At 36.6% G+C, this 24,288-nt stretch overlaps 1 protein-coding gene across 17 annotated transcripts in view; it reads right to left on the reverse strand.

Moving 5' to 3' along the window:
* Positions 1-24,288, reverse strand: part of NRXN1 (neurexin 1) — a 1,113,124-nt gene that overhangs the window by 716,693 nt on the left and 372,143 nt on the right. The window contains exon 6 of one of the 17 annotated variants that reach the window (XM_024753570.1): positions 21,800-21,814. The exons of the other annotated variants lie outside the window; for them this stretch is intronic. Within the exon in view, the coding sequence (XP_024609338.1) occupies positions 21,800-21,814 (15 nt within the window). The remainder of the gene's footprint in view (positions 1-21,799; positions 21,815-24,288) is intronic. 17 annotated transcript variants of the gene reach the window in all.

Raw genomic sequence — 24,288 nt, forward strand, 5'->3', positions numbered from 1 at the left:
ACAGGCTCCGGACGCGCAGGCTCAGCGGCCATGGCTCACGGCCCCAGCCGCTCTGCGGCATGTGGGACCTTCCTGGACCAGGGCACGAACACGTGTCCCCTGCATCGGCAGGCGGACTCTCAACCACTGCGCCACCAGCGAAGCCCTAATCAATTTTTTGAGGTATAGTTTACACATCATAAATTTATTCATTTTAAATGTACAATTCATGAGAATAAAAACAAAAATAAACGAATGGGACCTAATTAAACTTGTTTTGCCTAATTTGTACCTTTAAGAAAATGTTTAATGGATTTTTGAGGTGTAGTTCACACATCATAAGTTTATTCATTTTAAATGTACAATTCATGAGAAAACAAAAATAAACAAATGGGACCTAATTAAACCAAAAGCTTTTGCACAGCAAAGGAAACCATAACCAAGATGAAAAGACAACCCTCAGAAGGGGATAAAATATTTGCAAACAAAGCAACTGACAAAGGATTAATCTCCAAAATATACAAGCAGCTCATGGAGCTCAATATCAAAAAAACAAACAACCCAATCCAAAAATGGGCAGAAGACCTAAATAGACATTTCTCCAAAGAAGATATACAGATTGCCAACAAACACATGAAAAGATGCTCAACACCACTAATCATCAGAGAAATGCAAATCAAAACTACAATGAGGTATCACATCACACTGGTCAGAGTGGCCATCATCAAAAAATCTAGAAACAATAAATGCTGGAGAGGGTGCGGAGAAAAGGGAACCCTCTTGCCCTGTTGGTGGGAATGTAAATTGATACAGCCACTATGGAGAACCAGTATGGAGGTTCCCTAAAAAACTAAAAATAGAACTACCATATGACCCAGCAATCCCACTACTGGGCATATACCCAGAGAAAACCATAATTCAAAAAGACACATGCACCCCAATGTTCATTGCAGCACTATTTACAATAGCCAGGACGTGGAAGCAACCTAAATGTCCATCAACAGAGGAAAGGATAAAGAAGATGTGGCACATATATACAATGGAATATTACTCAGCCATAAAAAGGAACAAAATTGGGTCATTTGTAGAGACATGGATGCACCTAGAAACTGTCATACAGAGTGAAGTAAGTCAGAAAGAGAAAAACAAATATCGTATATTAACACATATATGTGGAATCTAAAAAAATTGGTGTAGGCGGTCTAATTTACAAAGAGAAATAGAGACAGAGATATAGAGAACAAACGTATGTACACCAAGGGGGAAAGGAGGGGGGTGGGTTGAAGTGGGAGATTGGGATTGACATATATACACTATTGATATTATGTATAAAATAGATAACTAATGAGAACATACTGTATAGCACAGGGAACTCTACTCAATGCTCTGTGGTGATCTAAATGAGAAGGAAATCCAAAAAAGAGGGGATATATGTATACACGTAGCTGATTCACTTTGCTGTACAGTATAAACTAACACAATATTGTAAAGCAACTATACTTCAATAAAAAAAATAAATAAAGGTACAATTCAGTGAGTTTTGGTAAATTTATGATGTTGTGCCACTATCACCACAGTCTAATTTTACATTTCCATTGCACCAAAAAGAAACCTTGTGCTCATTAGCAGTCATTCCCTGTTCCCATCCCTAGGACAACCCAGGCAATCACTATGCTTTCTGTTGCTACAGATCTGCCTTTTCTGGACAGTTAATATGGAATCATATAATGCGTGGCCTTTTGTGTCTGACTTCTTTCACTTAGCATAAAGTTTTTGAGGTCCATCCATGTTGTAGCATGTAGTATGTGGAACACAACCGTATTCCATTGAATGGATATGTTACATTCTTGCTTACCCATCTCCCAGTTGACAGACATTTGAATTGTTTCTACTTCTTGCTATTATAAATAATGCTGCTATGCTATGAACATCTATGTACAACTTTCTGTGTGGCCACGTTTTTATTTCTCTTGGGTAGGTACCTAGGAGTGGAATTATTGAGTCATGTGTTAAACCTATGTTTAACATTTTAGGAAACTACCAGTTTTCCAAAGTCTTACATTACCATCAGCAAAATGTGAGTGTTCCAACTTCTCCTTATCTTCCCCAATACTCGTTATTATCTGTCTTTCTGATCACAGCCATCTCAGTGGGGGTATCTCATCGTGGCTTTAATTTGCATTTTCCTGATGGCTTATGATCATGACCATCTCTCATTTGTGTCTGACTGTTCGTTCTCTTTTCTGTTTTGAATTCCTCCTCTTTTTATTGTTCTTTAAAGTTTTTATGTCCCCCTTTTCCTTTACATCCATTTCCTCATGCTGATTCCCACTCATATTTAATTAACTCCATATCTAAACGGCTGCAGCTTATGGCTCATTCTCAATCTATTTATCTCCATGAAGTTGCTGAGGTCGCACTTCTATTGGGAAAAGAGGCAGGGAAGCCGAATTTAAAATTTACACATAAATAATATAGAGTTCAAGTTAACCTTGATTTACATATAAATACTTAAAGTATTAGTATACCACAATCTGGATTTTAAGTAAATATGTTAACCACGTGATCAGACTGTCCTGCTCTCCTACTGCCTCTTGGATAGTGTAAGATTCATTCGGTTGGAAAAACGTTCAGTTTTGAACCCAGCTGTCATCACTGTCTTCTCCACCTGCCTCTTTTGTTTCCTTCCTTTTCCTTTGTGACATAATGGCTGCAGCTGAGGCACACAATCTCCTACTCCCTTTCTTCCCTTCTGGCTTTTTCATCTTCCTATCTAATCAGTAGCCAATAGGGTTACTCCAAACAGAGGTTCAAATGATGCTCAAACAAAAATTATTATCCATTTCACACTGTGTGACCAAGTGGATGTGGGGAAACAGAGCAAGGAACAAAAGAGCAAGAAAGGTCAAATTAATTTAAGTCCTTTGCAACCTGGGAAAAACGTCAGATCTTGATGTAAAATAGAGAGTTTGGAAAGCTGGGATTGTTTGATATGTGGTGGTTTGGCCAATTTAAGAAAAACAATTAACTGAGTATGACTAAATTGCAAATTGGACTGACCAATTTTATTTTTCTTTCGGAAAGTAGCAAGCATTAGAAAAAGATATAGTTCTCTTTTCCCTCTTTATTTTTCTTCTATTTCCTTCTCCTCTTTTCTCTTTCAGAAGAAAATAATAACCTCTTTTTTCAAGCATTAATAAAGAATCAAGAATAACTTCATCTGATGCATTTTTACTTGCCTTTCAAACAACTTCCATATTACCAAAACAACTGCTTCTGGAACCCAGATTTGTTGTAGCCTACAACTTAGGGAAAAGAATATATGCTTTTCTATTCAGGATGTGTTTAGAGATGCTCTGATAAACAAAACCTGAACCAGTCCAGCCTGATAAGGTTGTAGTGCTTGTTTGGATGTAAAATGACATTTAAACTGAACTGAAAAACATTTGCTAATAGCTGAAAAGCTTTGCCAATATAACTTAGTTTAAGAGCTACATCTTGGCATCTTGTTGGGAGCAAAATACCTATGAATGGAGAACAGTTGTTTTTGGTTTTTACTTTTGTTTTTGTTTTAGGAGAGCAGGAGAAAGAAAGAGGATAGAAGACAACTAGGACTTTGGGACTTTGAAAGCTAGGATGTCAGCACTCACTCACCCACCACATAAATATAGCTGATATATATCACTTTAACTTTGTAGTAGTATATATTGACACTTCTTTTTGATATTACATGTAAATGTCTTATACAATGAAAAATACTCAAGAGTAGAAGATAACAAAGGAGAAAAAAGAGAAGGAATTCTTAAACCAGCGATTATTTAAGGGTAAACTGACATATAAATGTGAAATTAAACTTGAACCACTTTTCAATCTAATTACCGATACAAAGAAATGGGAAGGTATTGACCTCTAGGCTTCAGAAAGCTTGGGTAAAATCATTACAAATCTATCAGCTCTACCACCAGAATAAACCCAGAATCTAAACACTTAATCGTTTTCACTGCTGCCACCCTCGTCTGAGTCACCAGTGTCTGGTGACTTCTGAAATAACCCCCAAACTGGTATCCCTGAGTCGACTCTTCCCTGCCTCCCTCCTCCAAAAGAAATCAAAATGATCCTTTTAAAACTTAAAGTTGAATCACGTCACTCTTTGGCTGAAAGCCCACCCATGAGAAATTAAGTAGCCTTTTTGAATTAGAAGCAGAAGAGGTGTTAATTAAAAGAGTAAGTAGCACCTACATTCTAAAGAGCAGCTCAATCTGTACTAGAACAGGTGCAGCCAGAAATCATGAAAATGATCTGACAAAGTCACAAGCTAAGGACAAAATAAATAAAATACATATTAAGAGAAACAGGAGTTTATAGAGTTCTAGAAGTATCAATTTTCTCCACTGCACATAGTTTTTTGCTCCATTTAAGGTACTGAGGTTAGCAAGTGGGAAGTGAAATTAACCTATCATCTAAGTAAATATTTATTTTATTTACAAATGCATGGTTAAATATACTCAGTAGCCTACCCTGCCTCTCTTGGCTATTCTTAACTGACATGACAGGACTTCTCTGTGTTTATACACTAATCGCCATTAATTAATGGACAATCTACCCCACAGCCCCCAGGTCCCCACCATACCACCCAAGCTCAAGGGCTACTTGAACAAAGTAACAATTCACTAAGAAAAAAAATTCTCAGCAAGAATATCATCTCACACTTGAGACAAAATATCTTCGTTATCAGAGATGCCACCATTACAATTAATTCATTAGTTTAAAAAATAATAAGGCTATCCTAGAGCATTTGCTTTTTTTGGAAGATAAATTAAATGGAAGAGAAATTACCAATATCCATCGAGAAATAAACACTATTAATATCGTATGTTAGTTTTGTATCTTGCTTTCCCCATGGAACATGACATGGGCATTTTCCTATTGCATTAAAAATTTCGGAGACAAAAAACAACAACAAACCCCCTCGCAGCTTCCCATCTCTCTGAATAAAAGCCGAAGTCCTTAGAATGGCCATAACTACACAATCTGACTCCACCCTTACGTCTGTGAGCTCACCTTCAGTACCACCCAGGCCCCCACTATGCTCCAGCCACAACCACTAACCCACTGATTCTTTCACAAGCCAGGCAGTTCACTAGATCACTGCCTTCCACTGGCTCTTTCCTCTGTCTGGTATGTTCTTCCAGATATCCATATTGCTTGCTCTCTCACCTCTTTCTAATCTTTGTCCCAATATCACACACACTTTACCTTCTCTCTCCCTGCTTTATTTTTCTCCATTGAACTTACATACTTCCTAATATATATAGTATATAATTACTTATGCTTAAATATTTGTTGTTCAATCTCCCACAGTGGAATGTGACACAGGACAGGGATCTTTATTTTTTGTTTAGTCAGTAGCCTCCCCAGGGATGCCACACTTATGATAGTTCTTAAATGATTGGTGTTGTTCTTAGTGATAGAAGGTCAGACGTGGAGTTGTAAAAGCCCTTTCCTTCTCCTTGAGAAGTGGTGGATGTCTCTGCTTCCTATTGACTGGGGCTCAGTCCGGACTGGAGGATAGACATGAGATAAGTGTTCTGTGTTCCGCCCTCAAAAACAAACAAAACAAAAAAGAAACTGAATGTCTTTTTAACTGTTTTACACTTGAAATTCTCATCTTCCTTTAAATCACAAGGATAATCTGTTGACCCATACAACAGCTCCAAGCTATTATTATCCCCAATTGAGAGAGAAAGAAAGAGGCTGTAGAGTTTACTGAAGCCCTAAGTGGTAGAACCAGGACTAGTAAACCATGTTATTGGATTTCCTCTTCTATACAGTCACAATGAACTGCAGCCACATCTCAGATGACAGTAAATTAGCAAGTAGACGGGAGACTCGTTCTCCACACTTAAGAAAGGCTTTTACACTGCGTAATTAGCTTCTGAATAATGATACAAGAATGACTACCTTTTCCATCAGAATGCTTTCAGCAAGTCTTAGTCTTTCTTTCATTTCTGTCATTTGCTGCCTTTGTTTTGGTTCACTGTGCAGGTGCTTAGCCCGAATCTTCATTTTACTTAATTTTACCTTATACTATAAACCCTACAGTTGCATCCCAGGGTCCAGAAAGCATTCACACCTTATCCATTTGATTCAACCTCAAAACAACCATAGTTGAGGTAAGAGCAGGTGGGTGTATCTTCACTTTAGAAAGAAGAATGACCTAACTTCTTGGTAATCCTCAAAGCAGGACACAAACACAGATCATTTAAGTACAAACCCAAAGTTCTTAACTTGCTGGAAGTGCATTCACTCTTTTTGTTTCCTGGAGGGCACAATTATGTAACGGGAAGAAAAATTATCTAAATTATTATTACTGAAAATGTCTTCTAGAAATATAAACCTCACTTTTGCACTCCACTTCCATCTCCTGGCAATTATTCTACCAGCGTCGCTCACAAGCACTGACTCTTTGGAAGTTCCTCCCCACTCCTTCCCTGTTGTCTCTACAGCCTCATCACCCTCCTGTTTCCGAGCCTCTGCTGCTGCTCCCTCTCTGCCATCCTCAGTATCTCAGTGGCATTTTGCCCGATTCCAGGTCCAGAGTTAACATCACCTCCCCTTTAGTCACACTAGTAAAAGTGCTTTCTTTTATCCCCTCAATAACCATACGCTGCCCAATTCTGAAAAGCTCTCTTCCTTCTTTTTAGAATTGTATGAGCTTCCTGAGAGCAGGATGTATCATTTCATACTATCCAACATATATCACAGCATAACACTTGTAACAGTCCGTTTTACACTGTAGGCAAGCAATAGATAAAGAATGAACCATAAACTCAAAAGATACCTTCAGGTAGATTATTAGGGAAGGTAGTGGCAGGAAGCATCTGCTTGCCTCTCTTCACCACTCAGCTTCAGTACTCTTGGCCTTTCCCCAGTTCTCCAATTCTCTTACCACTTATATGTCACGCACATACAGGATGGCATGAGATACGGCTCTCTGGTTCCATCAACAAGGGCAAATGCTAAATTCATCAACCACACATTACTTCAAGATTCCATTATACTGTAAATGGATATATAAACAATTGCTCTTTCGCCATGTACAGTTTTTGATGCAGTAAACTATTTTTCATTTAGCTGGACACTTCTTACATTTACCCATTACAAAGGGCTTCATTTTGTTTAATATGTATATTTTCTCCTGCATGTCTATTTGATAGGCCTATTATCTGACCCACTTTATTTGAATGGGGAGGATAATAAATGTCCTTTGAAAAAAAAGGAAGTTATTTTTCATCCAAGAAGCTTAAAAATCTGTTTTGGGGGGAGTATGCAGCATACTGACATATAGTTTGGGGTTAAGTTTGATAAATGGAATAAATCTTATTTAAAAATCATTTCATGACATAAATTATTGAGGACTTATATATATATAATACATATATATTATATATATATATATATATTTGTGTGTGTGTGTGTGTGTGTGTGTGTGTGTGTGTGAAGAGCCAAACATGTTCTATGAATATGAAACTTATTTGGGGATATATTTTTGTATATTGGAAATTATATATTCATATATATTTTTTAAAGAAAAATTAGTGGTTTATTCTTTAATCAAAATTAATTATGGCTTTCATTCTTTTTCTTTTGTTTTTCTGAATCCACAACTTTAAAAAGTGTGCAACAGATTTAACCCTCTGAAAGTTAGTCAATGCCTTGACTAACATCTTACAATCTATTATAACCATCATTTATACTTGGTTTTGCTTTGATTTCATCCTAAATTTAGTTTCCATTTTAATAAGATTGGAGGTTTTGAAGATTCAATGAACCTATAAATTTTACTTTATATTAAAGAAAATAATTATCATTAAAATTGTTCCACCAGGACTGGAGTTTTTGTCTGTATTGTTTATTAATTTATCCCAGCACCTAGAATAGTGCCTGGTATACAGGGAGTGCTCAACAAATCCTAACACCTGCACTTTACACCCTTGGAGAGGTGGAAGGTCAGGAGAGCCTAGGAGAGCCAGGTACTATGCTAAGCAATTTATATACACCATCTCCTTTAACTATCACAAACATTCTTTGTTGTAGGTACTATTGCCCCTATTTTACAGATGAGGAGACAGAGGCATTAAGAAGTGAAGGTGTTCAAAAAGAAGTTGAGATGTTCATTCAAGATAACAGAGCTAGTAAATTGCAGAGGCAGGATCAAACCCTTAGTTTGTCTGACTACAAATTCTAGCCTCTTAAAGTTGCCATGTTGCTTTCCTTCACCCAAAAGCATAACAACTAGGAGGAGCATCAAATACTTCTCCATCCCCACAGAGTGTAACAATACTGAGACTGACTTGTTACCATGTCATATCCTAGTATCACGAGCCGGTTTCAGTTTTTAAGAGGGTGGGGTTCTCCGACCTTGAACATCAAAATCCATCTGGGAAGGAGAAGAGACTTCAGGCAAGGGTAACGTGTAACCTGCAGTTAGAATAGGTGAGAGGCTTGGAAATGAGAGCAGGACCCTTGGCCACTGGTTTACGTCAATGTGAACGTGTGATATTTGACTCCACAGGAAGCAGGCCAATACCATGTATCTGGCCGGCTGCTTCTCACTTGCATTGAGGGTCCTCCAAGATACTGGAACAGGACCTACCAGAACCTCAAAAAGTCCATTCATCAACAGATAATATCTAACAAAAATGTACGGTGTCTCACGTAGGCGCTAGGCACTGGTCTGAGGGTTGGATACAGAGAGATAAAGATATGAAATGAATAAGCTCTGGGGATCTAATGTACAGCATGGTGACTATATATGGATAATAATACTGTCTTGTATACTTGAAGTTTGCTAACACAGTACATCTCATCACACACACACATACACACACAAAAGGTAACTATGTGAGGTGATGGATATGCTGACTAACTTGATAGTGGTAATCATTTCATAATGTATGCATATATCAAATCCAATCACATCGTACACCTTAAACATATATAATTTTATTTGTCAAGTATACCTCAATAAAGCTGAGGGGAAAAAGAAAACAAAGTTTCAGGCCTCAGAGAGTTCAAAATAATCCTGAATGTGTATGCATGCTTGTTTATCTTAAAATAAGGTTGCAAGGTTCTTTATGTAGTATTAAATCATTATGACGAGTGTGATTATCATTTAGTGCTCACTGTTGCCAACATCTACGCTAATACTTTTACTATCCACATTTTACAGGAAAACTGAGTTTTAGAGATATCAGGTGATGGCTTAGGTTCCCTCAGCAAACAGTGGCAAATCCATGCATCTCAGGCCTCTTCGATAACAAAAAGTCCCTAACTCATCAGGGAAGAGAAGGTTCTTTCAGTAGAGGGTTCACAGAAGAACTGACAATGAAATATATCTTTGAGCCTATTTCTGATATGTAGTGTTGTCTGGATTGCTTCCTCATCCTAGCCTCAGTTTAACATGGACTGCTTGAGTCTAAAAACAAATTAGGTGCATGAATTTCCTCCTCTTTTTTCAGAAACTAGTTTCCTTCCATTTAGCGAATGTAAATAGTGCTTTGCTCTATCACATTGCTCAACGATAGCTTATTCTTAATAGTGTCCACTTTTCCTTGCTTGTGCCTTAAAGGTTCCCAGTAATTACCTATCAGCTGTTTATACACATGGCCCTAGAGGCTGGTTTGGTCTTCTATTTGTTACATTAGGAAAATTGTATGGTACAGTAACATGAGTGACAGCACCAGTATGCCTTCATAATATGATTAGGTTATGCAGAGCAGGAGTTTCTCCTTCCTTCTGAAATTATTTTTCTTTTATTTTGAAATTATTTTTCTTTTTCATGGAATTTAGAACCCAAGCAGCATCATTCCTTCTCCAAATGCATCATCTGAAGACCACCCCAGAGACTTTATATTAATTAAAAAATGAATTGCTTGACATGCAAACACCAGTAGCTGCCTCTCCCCAGGCAGGCCTGTTATTATATTTATGACGTGCTTCCTGAAGCCTTCTTAGACTTGCAGAGACTAGAAAATGAACTGTTTCGTCTGTCCATCACTGCAATTCCTCCTAATTGTTATTTGTATTATTCCTTAAGGCTTTCACTCCCTACAGATTCTGTGACAGTACTGATATTATAATGTACGTAGCAAATATTTTTCAGGAGTCTGAGGGTGCCATGTATAAAGTCTATTTCAATTCCTCCCAACAGGCGCTGAAATGCTACAAACTATACAGAATGTCCTTACCACAGCTTGTGTAAGTTAGAAAAGTATATCATCTGCAAGGAAAAGCTGCTGGTTCTATTTTGCCTTCATTATTTTGAACACTACACCTGCCCTGCTATATTCAGGGTTAGATTTTTGCATAGGCAGTTAGTTAGTGGCCACCTACACAGTGTGTTTTGAGACACACAGAAATGATCATCTTGTTACAAACATATCCCCATTAGGTACCCAATGTTCCACTTTCCTGTCTTCAAATTCTAGCTAGAAGTATGAATGGTTAAAATATCAAGAGAATGAAGGAACGTCCATAGAGAATTCCTACAAGATAAGTCTACTACTTCTTCAATTAATATAGTAGAAGGGTTTGGGGTACTGGATAGAAAATTTTGATTCTTTCATTTTTGAAGCAGTGAAAATTTTGATCAAGGAAATTTCTATGTGGGAGAGCAAATTTCAACCTAATTTTAGCTGATGGGGCAAGATGAGGACACTGGCATGGAAGGTTTAGATCCAGGACTTCCCAACTTTACAGAGGATCCAACTCTTCTAGAGAGTGTAAAATCACTGATCCTTGGACATCATCCCCAGTCATCCTCACTCAGTAGATGAGGGGTAGGCATCTGGAAAACCTTGTTTTTTAGCAAACACCCAGGTGATTCTGATAGATCATTCTGGTCCATGAACCACTCCATGATAAACGATGCTAAGGGATAATAAACCAAGATACAGGTGATGGAGGCCAGAAGGCAAAGACAAGTCTAGGATACCTTTACTTGCTTTGCACTGTTTTCCAGGGCTAGTCTTGCTAACACGCTCTTTGACTTAAACTGGCCACCCTGTATTCTTGGTCACTGAAACACCATCCATATACCGTATTTTTTCATATCTCTAAAATACTTTTTTCCTAGATAATCACTTGCTCCTTTCCAACTTTTCTGTTTGTTCTCTTATCTCTCTGTCTTTTAGATTCCTGCATCTTGAGAGGATTTCTGATTCTTTCAGTTAAATGAATTTTTGTGCTCTCCTTTGTGCTTCTTAGAAATTGATTTTTTTGTTCAATTTTTAGCTCAGTTACCTCTACTGTTTTTAGAGGCACTGAACTCCTCTCCATGATCTCTGGTAAGAAACTGCCTATTCCAACCCTGAGGTTATGGGGTCTTTACAGTGAAGGGTAAGAGTTTAACATAAACAGTCAAATCCAGATAAATAAAAAATGAAAGAAAACTAAAAAACCCATGTGTTTGACAATATCTTAGCTTAGAATTACCTTTCTAATTCTCCTTTGCTTGGGCTAATTTCACAATTAGTTGCATTCCTTTAGGACATGTGACAATTGGTGCATTAAAGTGATCCTGCCTCATTCTGGGTTCTGGAAAAAGTTAATATGGAATTTTCAAATGCATATGCATAATTCACATACATATAACCCACAGTCACAATCTATATATATCACAATATGCACTCTACTGACTATTTCATTCTTATAACGGTATGTTCTGTATCCAAAAATATAACTCTGAGTTTAAAGATTTAAGAATATTTCTATTATTTTAACTCTTCTTATTTTGATGGGTTGGAAATATCTAGCACCTGTCTCCCAATAGCTGAAATCCTGCTTGCTGAATCTATACATTTAAAAGTCTCAATGACAGTGATCTCTGGGAGAAATCGCCATTTAGAAGCTGAAAATGTTTTTTTGTTCATTTGTGTTATTAAGTCACCCTTTAATAAAGAAGTATTTAAGGATCTCCTATTATGGGTCTAGGCACTGTGCCCAGAGGGTAGGAATGCAATGGTGAATGAACAAACAGATTCTCTTGGAACTTACAAACTATTATGGCAGAGAGATGACAAATATACAGTTACACAAAGCAATTATTTAAATAACTGTTAAATGCTAAAGGAATCTTGAAATTCACTAAAAATACCATTTACATTTTATATTTTCCAATCAGAATACATCTCTTCTCTCTCTTAAAAAAGAAAATAATTTTAATACAAACTAAAGAATAGCATGCTTCCCTTTTCAGAGAAACTTGCATAAGCCATTGAGCCAAAAATATGTATCCCAAACCTCTAGCTTGGAGTTGAACTCTTGACAATTCAAAGCTTACGAAACTCTATAATAAAGTGTGTGTGAAGGGGATAGATGGAAAGGCACTGGGATTCAATTATCTTCCTTGGTGGTAAAAACACTCTAATTTTGGCCCCTGAATTACCATATGGAACCAGAGGCAAAGCACTTGATTCTTTTGAAAGATTTAACAGGAAAGTGTCTGTAGATAATTACGACTTGCACAGAGTCTCCTTCACTGTCTGGGCACAGAGAAGCTAGCCATCTCATCTCAACCAGAAACTGTCTGAGTTTAGAAACCAAATCATATATTTTGACATTCCCTTGAAGCTGAGATAAAGCTTTAGGTTCACATAATAGGAAATGAGTTGATATTCCTTAAAAAAAAACGGAAACTGTAAGGTATATTTTAGTTTTGTTTTGCAATAAAAACAGCCCAATGTTATCACCCCTTGTGCAGAACAATAATTCTTAATAAAAGACAAAGAGATGTTTATCTTTCAAATAGAAACTCATGTAATTTGTGGTTCTTTTACGTATAAGCTTTTTGAAGAGAAAAAACAAATCATGTTAACCTTTACAGCATCAAAAAAGTGATAAACTGAAAGTATAATTAACTTTGTTCTTTCAGCATAACATGGTTGCTTTGATAGATCCTAGCTTACTAGCATCTCCACAGGCCACTTTCTTTCTCAATATGCACAGATGAATAAAGAGATTAAACAATTTTTGTGACCTACAATAAGGTCAAACTTTAATTATTATGCTAATTTCATGCATTAAATTCAATAGGTTTACTACTTTCCTGCTAGTTAATAAAACAGACTTTAAAGCATTATCTGTGATATAAGGAGGGGGCCCCTCCCATACCTTAAAATACTCTGAATAGATGTGAAGGTCAGTAGAAAGGATTTCTCTCTTGTTATTGATTCCCAATCCTCTAACTGACAAATCCCAGTTAGAACGAATTTATTTAGTTGCAGTTACATCTCAACTGTCTACATTTTATTATTGAAGGAACCATTTCCAGTAATTAACTGAATGTCCTCCCTCTTTTAAAAAACAGCTTCCTGAGATACAGTTGACATTCAGCAAACTCTACATATTAAAAACGTATAATTTCACAAGTTTTGATATATGTATACACCCACGAAACTATCATAGTTAAGATGGTGAACGTACTCATCACCCCGTAAGTTTTCTTGTTACAAAGGTGTAACCCCTTCTACTCATCCTCCGGGCACCAGGCAACCACTGATCTGCTTTCTGTCACTATATATTAGCTACATTTTCTAGAATTTAATGTAATTGGGATCATATAGTATATAGTTTTGTGGTTTTTTTTAATCTGGTTTTTGTCACTATGATGGTTAATTTTATGTGTCAACTTGACTGGGCTAAGGGATGCCTAGATAGCTGGTACAATTTTATTTCTGGGTGTGTCTGTGAGGGTGTTTCCAGAGAGATTAGCATTTGAACCCACAGACTGGGTAAAGAAGACCTACCCTCACCAGTGCGAGTGGACATCATTCTTTGAGGACTTCAAACAGAACAAAAAGGCAGAGGAAGGGTGAATTCTCTCTCTTCTTGAGCTAATACATCCGTCTTCCCCTGCCCTTAGACATTGGAGCTCCTGGTCCCCAGGCCTTCAGACTCAGACTGAATTATACCACCAGCTTTCCTGGTTCTCCAACTTGCAGATGGCAGACAGTGACATATCTTAGTCTCTATAATTGTCAGCCATTCCCATAATAAATTGTCTCATATATCTGTATCTGTACCTATATCTATATCTACATCTATATCTATATGCTATTGGTTCTTTTTCTCTGGTGAACACTGACTAATACAGTCACTTGGTATAATTAGTTTGAGATTCATCCATGTTATTATGTGTACCAAAAGTCAATTCCTTTTTAATACTACTCAGCCATAAAAAAGAATGAAATATGCCATTTGTAGCAACACGGATACAACTAGAGATTATCATACTAAGTGAAGTAAGTCAGAAAGAGAAAGACAAATACCACATGATATCATTCATACGTGGAATCTAAAATATGACACAAATGAATCTATCTATGAAACAGATACAGAATCACAGACATAGAGAACAGACTGGTGGTTGCCAAGGGCGAGGCAGTTGGGGGAGGGATGGAGTGGCAGGTTGGGATTAGCAGATGTAAGCTATTATATATAGAATGGATAAACAACAAGGTCCTACTGTATAGCACAGGGAACTATATTCCATATCCTATGATAAATCATAATGGAAAAGAGTATTAAAAAAAGAATATATGTATAACTGAATCACTTTGCTGTACAGCAGAAATTAACACAAATTTGTAAATCAACTATACTTCAATAAAAAATAAATAAAATGAAAAAGTCAATTCCTTTTTATTGCTTAGTACTATTTCATTATTTGGATATATCCCAATTTGTTTATCCATCCACTTGTTGAAAGACATTTTGGCTGTTTCGAGTTTTTGTCTCTTACAATTAAAATGGCTATGAACATTCAAACACAAGCGTTGCCCTAAGGTAACCTTTCATTTCTCTTGAAAAAATACTGGGGAGTGGAGTGGCTGGATTATATGGTATGTATACGTTTAACTTTTTAAGAATCTGCCGAACAATTTTCCAAAGTGGTTGCACCATTTTACATTCTCAGCAGCAGTGTGTGAGAGTTCCATTTCTTCCATGCCCTTGCCAACACTTGGTAGTGACATGATAATATATGCCTTATCTGCTTCACTGGAATAAATTATGATACTGAGGTTGTTTCCAAGGCTGATATTTTACTTTGAAATTATGTTTGCATCTTAGAAACTTATACAGGTTTCTTCTGTTATCTGAAAGTATAGCATTCCTATGAAAACTCTCCTAAGTAGAAATGGTGTAAAGTGAAGAAGCTATCACCTTAGGACATATCTGGCTCACGGATGCACAAAATAAAAAGAGATAAAGCACAGATGTTCACAGACACAGTTCAAAGCTATGGCTTCTTGATGCTGAGATGCTGAGTGTAGTTCCCAGGGAGGAAGCTTGGCCAGTGCCACTCTCCCTGCTAGGGACGCCCTTGCCTCTATATCAGTTCACTGCAAAACAAACGCTGGACACTATTTTCTCTTTTTGTCTTTTCTTGTAAAAGCGAGAATCCTCTTTAGATTTTTTTCAGGTCGCAAAAGCATGTACTAATGTAGGTCTTTCCTACATGTGAAATGGTATAAAGCAAACCTTCAAAAAGTGGGGGATACCTGTACTTCTTTTTTTCTCTTTGCATTACTTTTGAATAAATCTTATTTTCCAATCAGGAAAAAAGATGCCAATTAGGGAACCTTGAGTTTATTAGGGCTAAGGTCATTTATTTGGAAAGACAAAAAGGTGAAGCAGATTATTAATTTTGCAAACATTTTATATATATACAAAATTAAAAATAAAGGTCATAAATGACAGAAATAAGTAGCACACCCATAGATAAAAAAATTAAAAGCTATATCATTCAGAATGGATTATTCAACTTAAAGAATAATCAGAACTGCTTCAAGTATCAGTGGTAATAGTTGCTGTAATATTTTAGATCTACTGACCCAGCATCCTAGGCCAAACAAGGCAAATGGTATCCAAGTTCCAGAGAGCATAAGACAATAATTTTTATTTATTTATTTATTTTGTGTGTGTGTGTGTGTGTGTGTGTGTGTGTGAAGAGCATTTAACAAACTTAGAGATTCTAGGTTTAGAAAGTATGTGGGTGGCATGGTGAGGGTATATAAAAGAGAAGGTTATGTCGCTAGTGTAGAATGACCTCATTTTGTTTTCAAGTAGCTAATGAAAAAACAAAATTTATTTGTTTTATGTTAATGTGATTTGCTTTTTTTAACATAATATTCCTTCATTCTTCAAAAGTAATTGGACTTCATTCAATACTCTGTAACAGCCTATAGGGGAAAATAATCTAAAAAAGAGTGGATATAAGTATATGTATAACAGATTCACTTTGCTGTACACCTAAAACTAACACAACATTGTAAATTAACTATACCCCGATAAAATTTTTTTTAAAAAAAGCAATTGGGATATTTTAACCATTTATAAATTTGTGCTTTTATTCTAAAGACAAAAACAAAAAACAAACAAAAAACTATATATGCGAAATACAGAGAAGTCCAGAAAGAATTAACACAAGTTATCTCCTTTTTGGAGATTTAACTCTGTCAAGTAAACAGCACTTTTCTATTTCTGATGATGCATCTTAATTGCATGTTATCAACATGGTTTCCTATTTACCAGGGATAATTTCATAATTGCCATCTTCAGAGACGCAAAATAACAGAGGGCTTCTTCTATCAACATTTAGTAAAATGTTACAAATAGCACTGGGTGAATGAAGGGCTTCAAATTATTGGAAGGACATAATATTGGTTATACATGTTCACAGAATAAGAAATATATTTTTAGTTTCTTTCAATTGGCATGTATAACCAATATTATGTCCTTCAATTGGCATGAAATAAACTGCATTCTGCAAGCACTGATACATTCATAGGGCTGGTGGCTATTTTGCTAATTCATAAGAATGAGGACAGAATGTCATATAAATGGGATAACCAAAAGAAGTACACTGAGGTACGTCTAATCTGAGCTCTGAATTTTCCCCTCATATTCATCCTGCATTGCTCAGCTCAAATTCTAACATGCCTGAGAATATTTCCTTGTTACATCTGGTTATAAATGATATTTTCCTTCTTTAAAACACTGTATTTCTTCTAATCTTCTCCATGTATATGTCTCTAGTGTCATCCCAATCTAGCCTTATATTCCTAGCTATTACTGCATCTCTGTATAACTTATCTGTACCACTACACTAAAAGTTCCCAGAGTTCTGAAACCATATTCTAAAGTTAGTTATGTTCCATTCAAAATGTTTACTATCATCTTTGTCATTATTTATACAAAAATTTTCAGAGAAAACATAGTTTTCAGAAAATTTTTACATTTTATATAGTCTCTGGTATAACAAAATGCCTTGAACCAAGTAAGAATATGTTATTCATCTAATGACAGTTTATCCTTGAGTAGTAAGATGTCTTTTAGGAAAAAATGGGAACTGCAAAGAATTGCAGATGGGATTTTAGTCCTGGTAGTCAACACAGTGTCTAACATCTCAATTTCCCTCTTCTTTCAACTGAGGGCTCTGCTTACTGCTATCTGGGGCCATATTTGATTTGTCAATTCACTGTCTTGGTGTTTTCATGGAGCACCCATTATAAGCTATGCAGGACAATAAAACAGGAAAGCAGAGTGATTGTCTCAAGCACTCCCTTGCTTAATCAGTGCTCTTTTGTTTTGAGCTTAAGTGAAAGGTTCAAAGGACTTGAAAAATAGACTCAATGTGTGGACAATTTTTATTTGCTTGTTTACAATCTACAAACTTATTAAACGACTAGGATATTCTCAAGTCAACTAGTAGTATCTCCAGAAATTAAGACAAAAGGAGTAACTACATAGCATGCATTGGGGAGGAGGAAATGTATTGCCTACAGGATTTGAGAAGAAATATTGCCCCGAAGTGACCTTGTACAATTAATTAGTGCAGTGAGCTGGGTAGTATTGAAATCATAGCTGTGCTATGATATCACTACCTCTGTCCTGGAGCAGCCAGGTAAACCAGGGGCAAGCAGCTTCCTATTTACTTCAACGTACCATTCAAACATCATCATTTTCTTGGGCATGATGATATGAAAAAGGTTGGAAAGCACAGAGAGCCCTGAGAGCCTACGGATTTATCATCATCCCGGCCACAGGACATGCTTATCATTGGCTTCATGCTTTAGAATTATATCAGCATGAAACAGAGATTTCCGGCAGGAATTTCATAATGAAGAGTTTTCTCTGGAGTGAGAGAAAGGAAGGAGGAGGTAAACAGGAGAAAGGTCAGATAAAAAAATATTTGGGGGCTTCCCTGGTGGCACAGTGGTTGGGAGTCCACCTGCCGATGCAGCGGACATGGGATCATGCCCCGGTCCAGGAAGATCCCACACGCCGTGGAGCGGCTGGGCCCGTGAGCCATGGCCACTGAGCCTGCGCATCCGGAGCCTGTGCTCCGCAACGGGAGAAGCCACAACAGTGAGAGGCCCGCGTACCGCAAAAAAATAAAATAAAATAAAATTTGGGTCTTGGGGAAGGACTCATATACTGATGCTCTTGTCCACAAATTAAAATAAAATTGGTTCCATGTGCTTCCCTACAGTTATTGCTGGAAAGGCAAAGACAGAAAAAGAAGGGACAGTTCCCATGCTGGGAATGCTGACTCTCACTGAGAGGCCATGATATATTCAAACATATGGGCACTGTTGCATGCAGGAAGTGCAAGCTGAGTTTTTCAGTGTAGAAATAGAGATTGCTGAGGACTGTGCTGGTCTGGGGATGCAAGGCCTCCAGGTGATTGATGTAACAGGGTGCATGGGAACTGAGGAGAAGGGAAGTTATGTAGGAAAATAGGAGGGAGGGAGTGGTGACCATCAGGAAATACGAGTGTGGGCCAGCTGGTCTGGATAAAGGGCTCACCCAGAGAAATATCAAGAGATAGGTTTCGTGAACTAAGCTGGTGAGCACCTAAAAGACAGATCTAGTCTTACTCTCTGTGCCCTAATGACAGCCATGGGATCAGGAACATGGCAGAGCTTAGATATTTATTAAATGAAGTAGTGATGAGATATTTGAAATTTTTGCAAGATTAGGGAGATTAAACCTTATCTTGTTTAAGGCTGTGAAAAATCCCTGAAAGATTTAAGATTAATTTTTTTTCTGAAATCATTGTTATGATAGAAATAAAGAGCAATATCAAAAATAGAAACAGAAATCAAATATACCAGCACCACTTATTGAAGAGGCTATCTTTTCTCCATTGTATATTCTTGCCTCCTTTATCAAAGATAAAGTGACCATATGTGTGTGGGTTTATCTCTGGGCTTTCTATCCTGTTCCATTGATCTATATTTCTGTTTTTGTGCCAGTACCATACTGTCTTGATTGCTGTAGCTTTGTAGTATAGTTGGAAGCCAGGGAGCCTGATTCCTCCAGCTCTACTTTTCTTTCTCAAGATTGCTTTGGCTATTTGGGGTCATTTGTGTTTCCACACAAATTGTGAAATTTTTTGTTCTAGTTCTGTGAAAAACGTCATTGGTAGCTTGATAGGGATCGCATTGAATCGGTCGATTGCATTTGGGTAGTATAGTCATTTTCACAATGTTGATTCTTCCAATCCAAGAACATGATATATCTTTCCATCTGTTTGTATCATCTTTTATTTCGTTCATCAGTGCCTTATAGTTTTCTGCATACAGGTCTCCTGAGGTAGGTTTACTCCTAGGTATTTTATTCTTTTTGTTGCAATGGTAAATGGGCATGTTTCCTTAATTTCCCTTTCAGATTTTTCATCATTAGTATATAGGACTGTAAGAGATTTCTGTGCATTAATTTTGTATCCTGCTATTTTACCAAATTCATTGATTAGCTCTAATAGTTTTCTGGTAGCATCTTTAGGATTCTCTGTGTATAGTGTCATGTCATCTGCAAACAGTGACAATTTTACTTCTTTGCAGAACAGGTGATGAATTTTGTTGAAAGCTTTTTCTGCACATATTGAGATGATCATATGCTTTATCTCCTTCAATTAGTTAAAGTGGTGCTAGGAAAACTGGACAGCTACATGTAAATGACTGAAATCAGAACACTCCCTAACACCATACACAAAAATAAAGTCAAAATGGATGAAAGACCTACATGTAAGGCCGGACACTATAAAACTCCTAGAGGAAAATATAGGCAGAATACTGTATGACATAAATCACAGCAAGATCCTTTTTGACCAACCTCCTAGAGAAATGGAAAAACAAATGTGACCTAAGGAAACCTAAAAGCTTTTGCACAGCAAAGGAAACCATAAACAAGATGAAAAGACAACCCTCAGAATGGGAGAAAATATTTGCGAACGAAGCAGCAGACAAAGGATTAATCTCCAAAACATACAAGCAGCTCATGCAGCTCAATATCAAAAAAACAACCCACCAAATCCAAAAATGGGCAGAAGACCTAAACAGACATTTCTCCAAAGACATACAGATTGCCAACAAACACATGAAAGGATGTTCAACATCACTAATTATTAGAGAAATGCAAATCAAAATTACAATGAGGTGCTTCCCTGGTGGCGCAGTGGTTGAGAGTCCACCTGCCAATGCAGGGGACACGGGTTCATGCCCTGGTCCGGGAAGATCCCACATGCTGCGGAGCGGCTGGGCCCGTGAGCCATGGCCGCTGAGCCTGCGCGTCCGGAGCCTGTGCTCCGCAACGGGAGAGGCCACAACAGTGAGAGGCCCACGTACTACAAAAAATAAAACACAAAAACTACAATGAGGAATCACCTCACACTGGTCAGAATGGCCATCATCAGAAAAAATCTACAAACAATAAATGCTGGAGAGGGTGTTGAGAAAAAGGAACCCTCTTGCACTGTTGGTGGGAATGTAAATTGATACAGCCACTAAGGAGAACAGTATGGAGGTTCCTTAAAAAACTAAAAATAGAACTATCGTATGACCCAGCAATCCCACTACTGGGCATATACCCTGAGAAAACCATGATTTAAAAAGAGTCATGTACCACAATGTTCACTGCAGCTCTATTTACAATAGCCAGGAAACGGAAGCAACCTAAGTGTCCATCGACAGATGAATGGATAAAGAAGATGTGGCACATATATACAATGGACTATTACTCAGCCATAAAAAGAAACGAAATTGAGTTATTTGTAGTGAGGTGGATGGACCCAGAGACTGTCATATAGAGTGAAGTAAGTCAGGAAGAGAAAAACAAATATCGTATGCTAACACATATATGAGGAATCTGAAAAAAAACCAAATATTTCTGAAGAACCTAGGGGCAGGACAGGAATAAAGACACAGACATAGAGAATGGACTTGAGGACACGGGGAGGGAGAAGGGTAAGCTGCAACGAAGTGAAAGAGTGGCATGGACGTATATACACTACCAAATGTAAAACAGATAGCTAGTGGGAAGCAGCCGCATAGCACAAGGAGATCAGCTTGGTGTTTTGTGTCCACCTAGATGGGTGAGATAGGGAGGGTGGGAGGGAGACGCAAGAGGGAGGAGAAATGAGGATATATGTATATGTATAGCTGATTCACTTTGTTATACAGCAGAAACTAACACATCACTGTAAAGCAATTATACTCCAATAAAGATGTTAAAAAAATCAATTATCTTTTCATATGATATTTTAAACTTGAGAGGATGCTTCCATCATCATTATTCATTGCCCTCACTTGGAGATATAGTGCAATTGTTAAATAATCACAGCTAAGAAATGTGACAATATAGCGACAGCAAGTTTCATGACAATTATTTTGGATGACAATGCCACTTGATTAAACTACTATACAATAAAGCATTTCTTCTCATAGTAATTTGTTTTTAATGTCCATCCCCTAACCATCATCAAATTTGTCTCCACAGTTTCCCAGTGTAGAATCAATGTAAATTTAATAGAGTAACCTCAGTTTACAGGTAGAGGAACAAACACAGTGATTTCACAGAAAAACACATTGGCTTGCTCTCAATTACTTAAAAACACTACATCAACCAGACCTCAGTTTAGAACTATCTCGAAAAAGGCTGCTGCTAGTATAATTCTCAAGGCTATTTCAAAAGGAAGAGATAATGTGAACTAGAATTTTCAACACATAATTTTGTTCCACACAAATTAAAGTTTTAAGAACAACTTTATACATCTATAGCCAGCATTGTCTTACTGTATTCGAATATTTTTAATATTTATCCTATCTTAGTGTATTTATCAAGGGAAAGCAGTAATTTTAACAAGAGCATTACATCATAAATCTAAAGAATAAATGCAGGTGTCTTCTCACTCTACTCAACTCCTAAATGTTGGTTCAAGCTGAGAAAACATCAGGCATGTTCCACAAGTTTTCTATAAAATCATGTAGGAAGCTGTTCATATTCTCTTATTAACTATTTCTTTATTGTTAAAAAAAGGCAAGTGAAAACTTTACAAGTGCTCTTCCAATTCTTTAATGCTATATATTTTTCCATTATAATATATTTTAATGATATGGGTATGGAGTTTTGTTTTTACTATAAGGTAAGGCACAATATAAAAATCACTTGATTTTTTTTTTAATTTGGAAATAATTTTAGACTTACAGAAGAACTGCAAAGATAGTACGGAGAATTACCATATGCTCTCCACTCTACTTAACATTAATATCTCATACTATCATAGGACAACTATCAAAAGAAAAGAACATTGGTTCAATATGATTAACCAAATTACAGACTTTACTTGGATTCAGTTTTTCCAATAGTACCTTTATTTTGTCCCAGAACCGAATCCAGGCTCCCACCTGGTTATGTCTTCTTAGTCACCTTAGGAGAACCAAGGACACTGGTACTCAGAGAGCATGATTAGATTGAGGTTATGAATTTTATCAAGAATATTCCAGAAGTGATATGCCCTTCTCAGTGCATTATGTCTGGGGGGAAATGATGTTGCTGTGTCTCTCTACTGGTGGTTTTAACTTTGATGATTTGGTTCAGCTAGTGTCTGCTGTGTTTCTCCACTGTAAAAATTACTATTTTCCCTTTGCAGTTAATAAATACCCTGGGGGAGACACTTAGAGGCTATGCAAATACCCTTTTTCTCTTAAATTTTCACCCACTAATTTTAGCATCCATCCAGATCTTGTCTGCTTTAATGGTATATTTTTCGTAATTCAAAATGTATAACTGAAACATATATAAAAAGACCTGATTATTACAAAACTTAGATTTCTTTTCTTTCTTTTTTAAAATTTTTCCTGACAATGCAAACAAATCTTGGGGAAGTTCTCTTGAGCGTAAGATTTTCCAAGTTGCTACAGAAACCAAGTACTGATAGAAAAAATTAATAATACTTTATATTCTGCATATTGTATAAGAAACTTAATAGATTCTTTTAGTTTTTCATCTATGTGGCTATTTGCACAGAAAACAATGCACCGTTTTTTCCACTTTTATAACTAAAATTCAGATTTTCTGGTTGCTGAATACAATAAAATGATATAATTACCTTATATTCTTTTTAATTTATGCTATATCATCAATCTTATTATTTTCAAATCATTTCTTCCTTCTGATAATATTCATTATACCAACTTTATTAAATATTCACAATGCCTTAAGTCACACAAATCATATTTTGCTTACTGCATGCACATCTTGTAACTAAATATATGTTATCGGTAGTAAGAACCTGGAGTGTAATTTGTTGTGGAAGAAAGCATCCTGGCCTTGGGGAAAAGCTTTTGTATTCCAATATGATGTTGCAATTTAAATACAAAAATAAATAACTGATGGCTAAGCGGAGCTTTGCTAATTCAACAGTATATTTTAACCATCCATATTTTTTGCTATTTTGTTAAACTAACAGAATTTAAGCTGCCAGTAAGCACATGATAACTATAGCACAATAAAACTTTGAAGAAAAATGAGAATCTTTCATCTGTTTTCGTGACAGGAAGAACCAAACTAAAACCAAAAACCAAAAACCAAAATAACCCCGACAGAATGTGCTCATTAGGATTTAAAACTCTCTTTGTGTATCTTGTATAACCCTTAAATTTTATCTGATTCTTTTTAGTTTTCAGCTTTCTATTTGAATTGTAAATACTCAACCTAGCACCTGACCTAAAATATAAAATGCATGTAGATATCAATGAGAACAAAATCTCTTTATGATGACCCATACTACTTAATGATGGATAAATTAATTTTGAAAACATTTGTAACCATAATTTGCTATAACACTGATTAACCTCCATTGACTATTCATAGCATATCATTGGAATTTAAATAATTGCTCCTTCGGACTACCACCAACTATAAGCTATACCATCAACCATTAGTAAGAAATACAATTCAAAG

This window comes from Neophocaena asiaeorientalis, unplaced genomic scaffold (genome assembly GCF_003031525.2).
Source record: "Neophocaena asiaeorientalis asiaeorientalis breed wild unplaced genomic scaffold, Neophocaena_asiaeorientalis_V1.1 scaffold171, whole genome shotgun sequence".
Classification (NCBI taxonomy): Eukaryota; Metazoa; Chordata; class Mammalia; order Artiodactyla; family Phocoenidae; genus Neophocaena; species Neophocaena asiaeorientalis.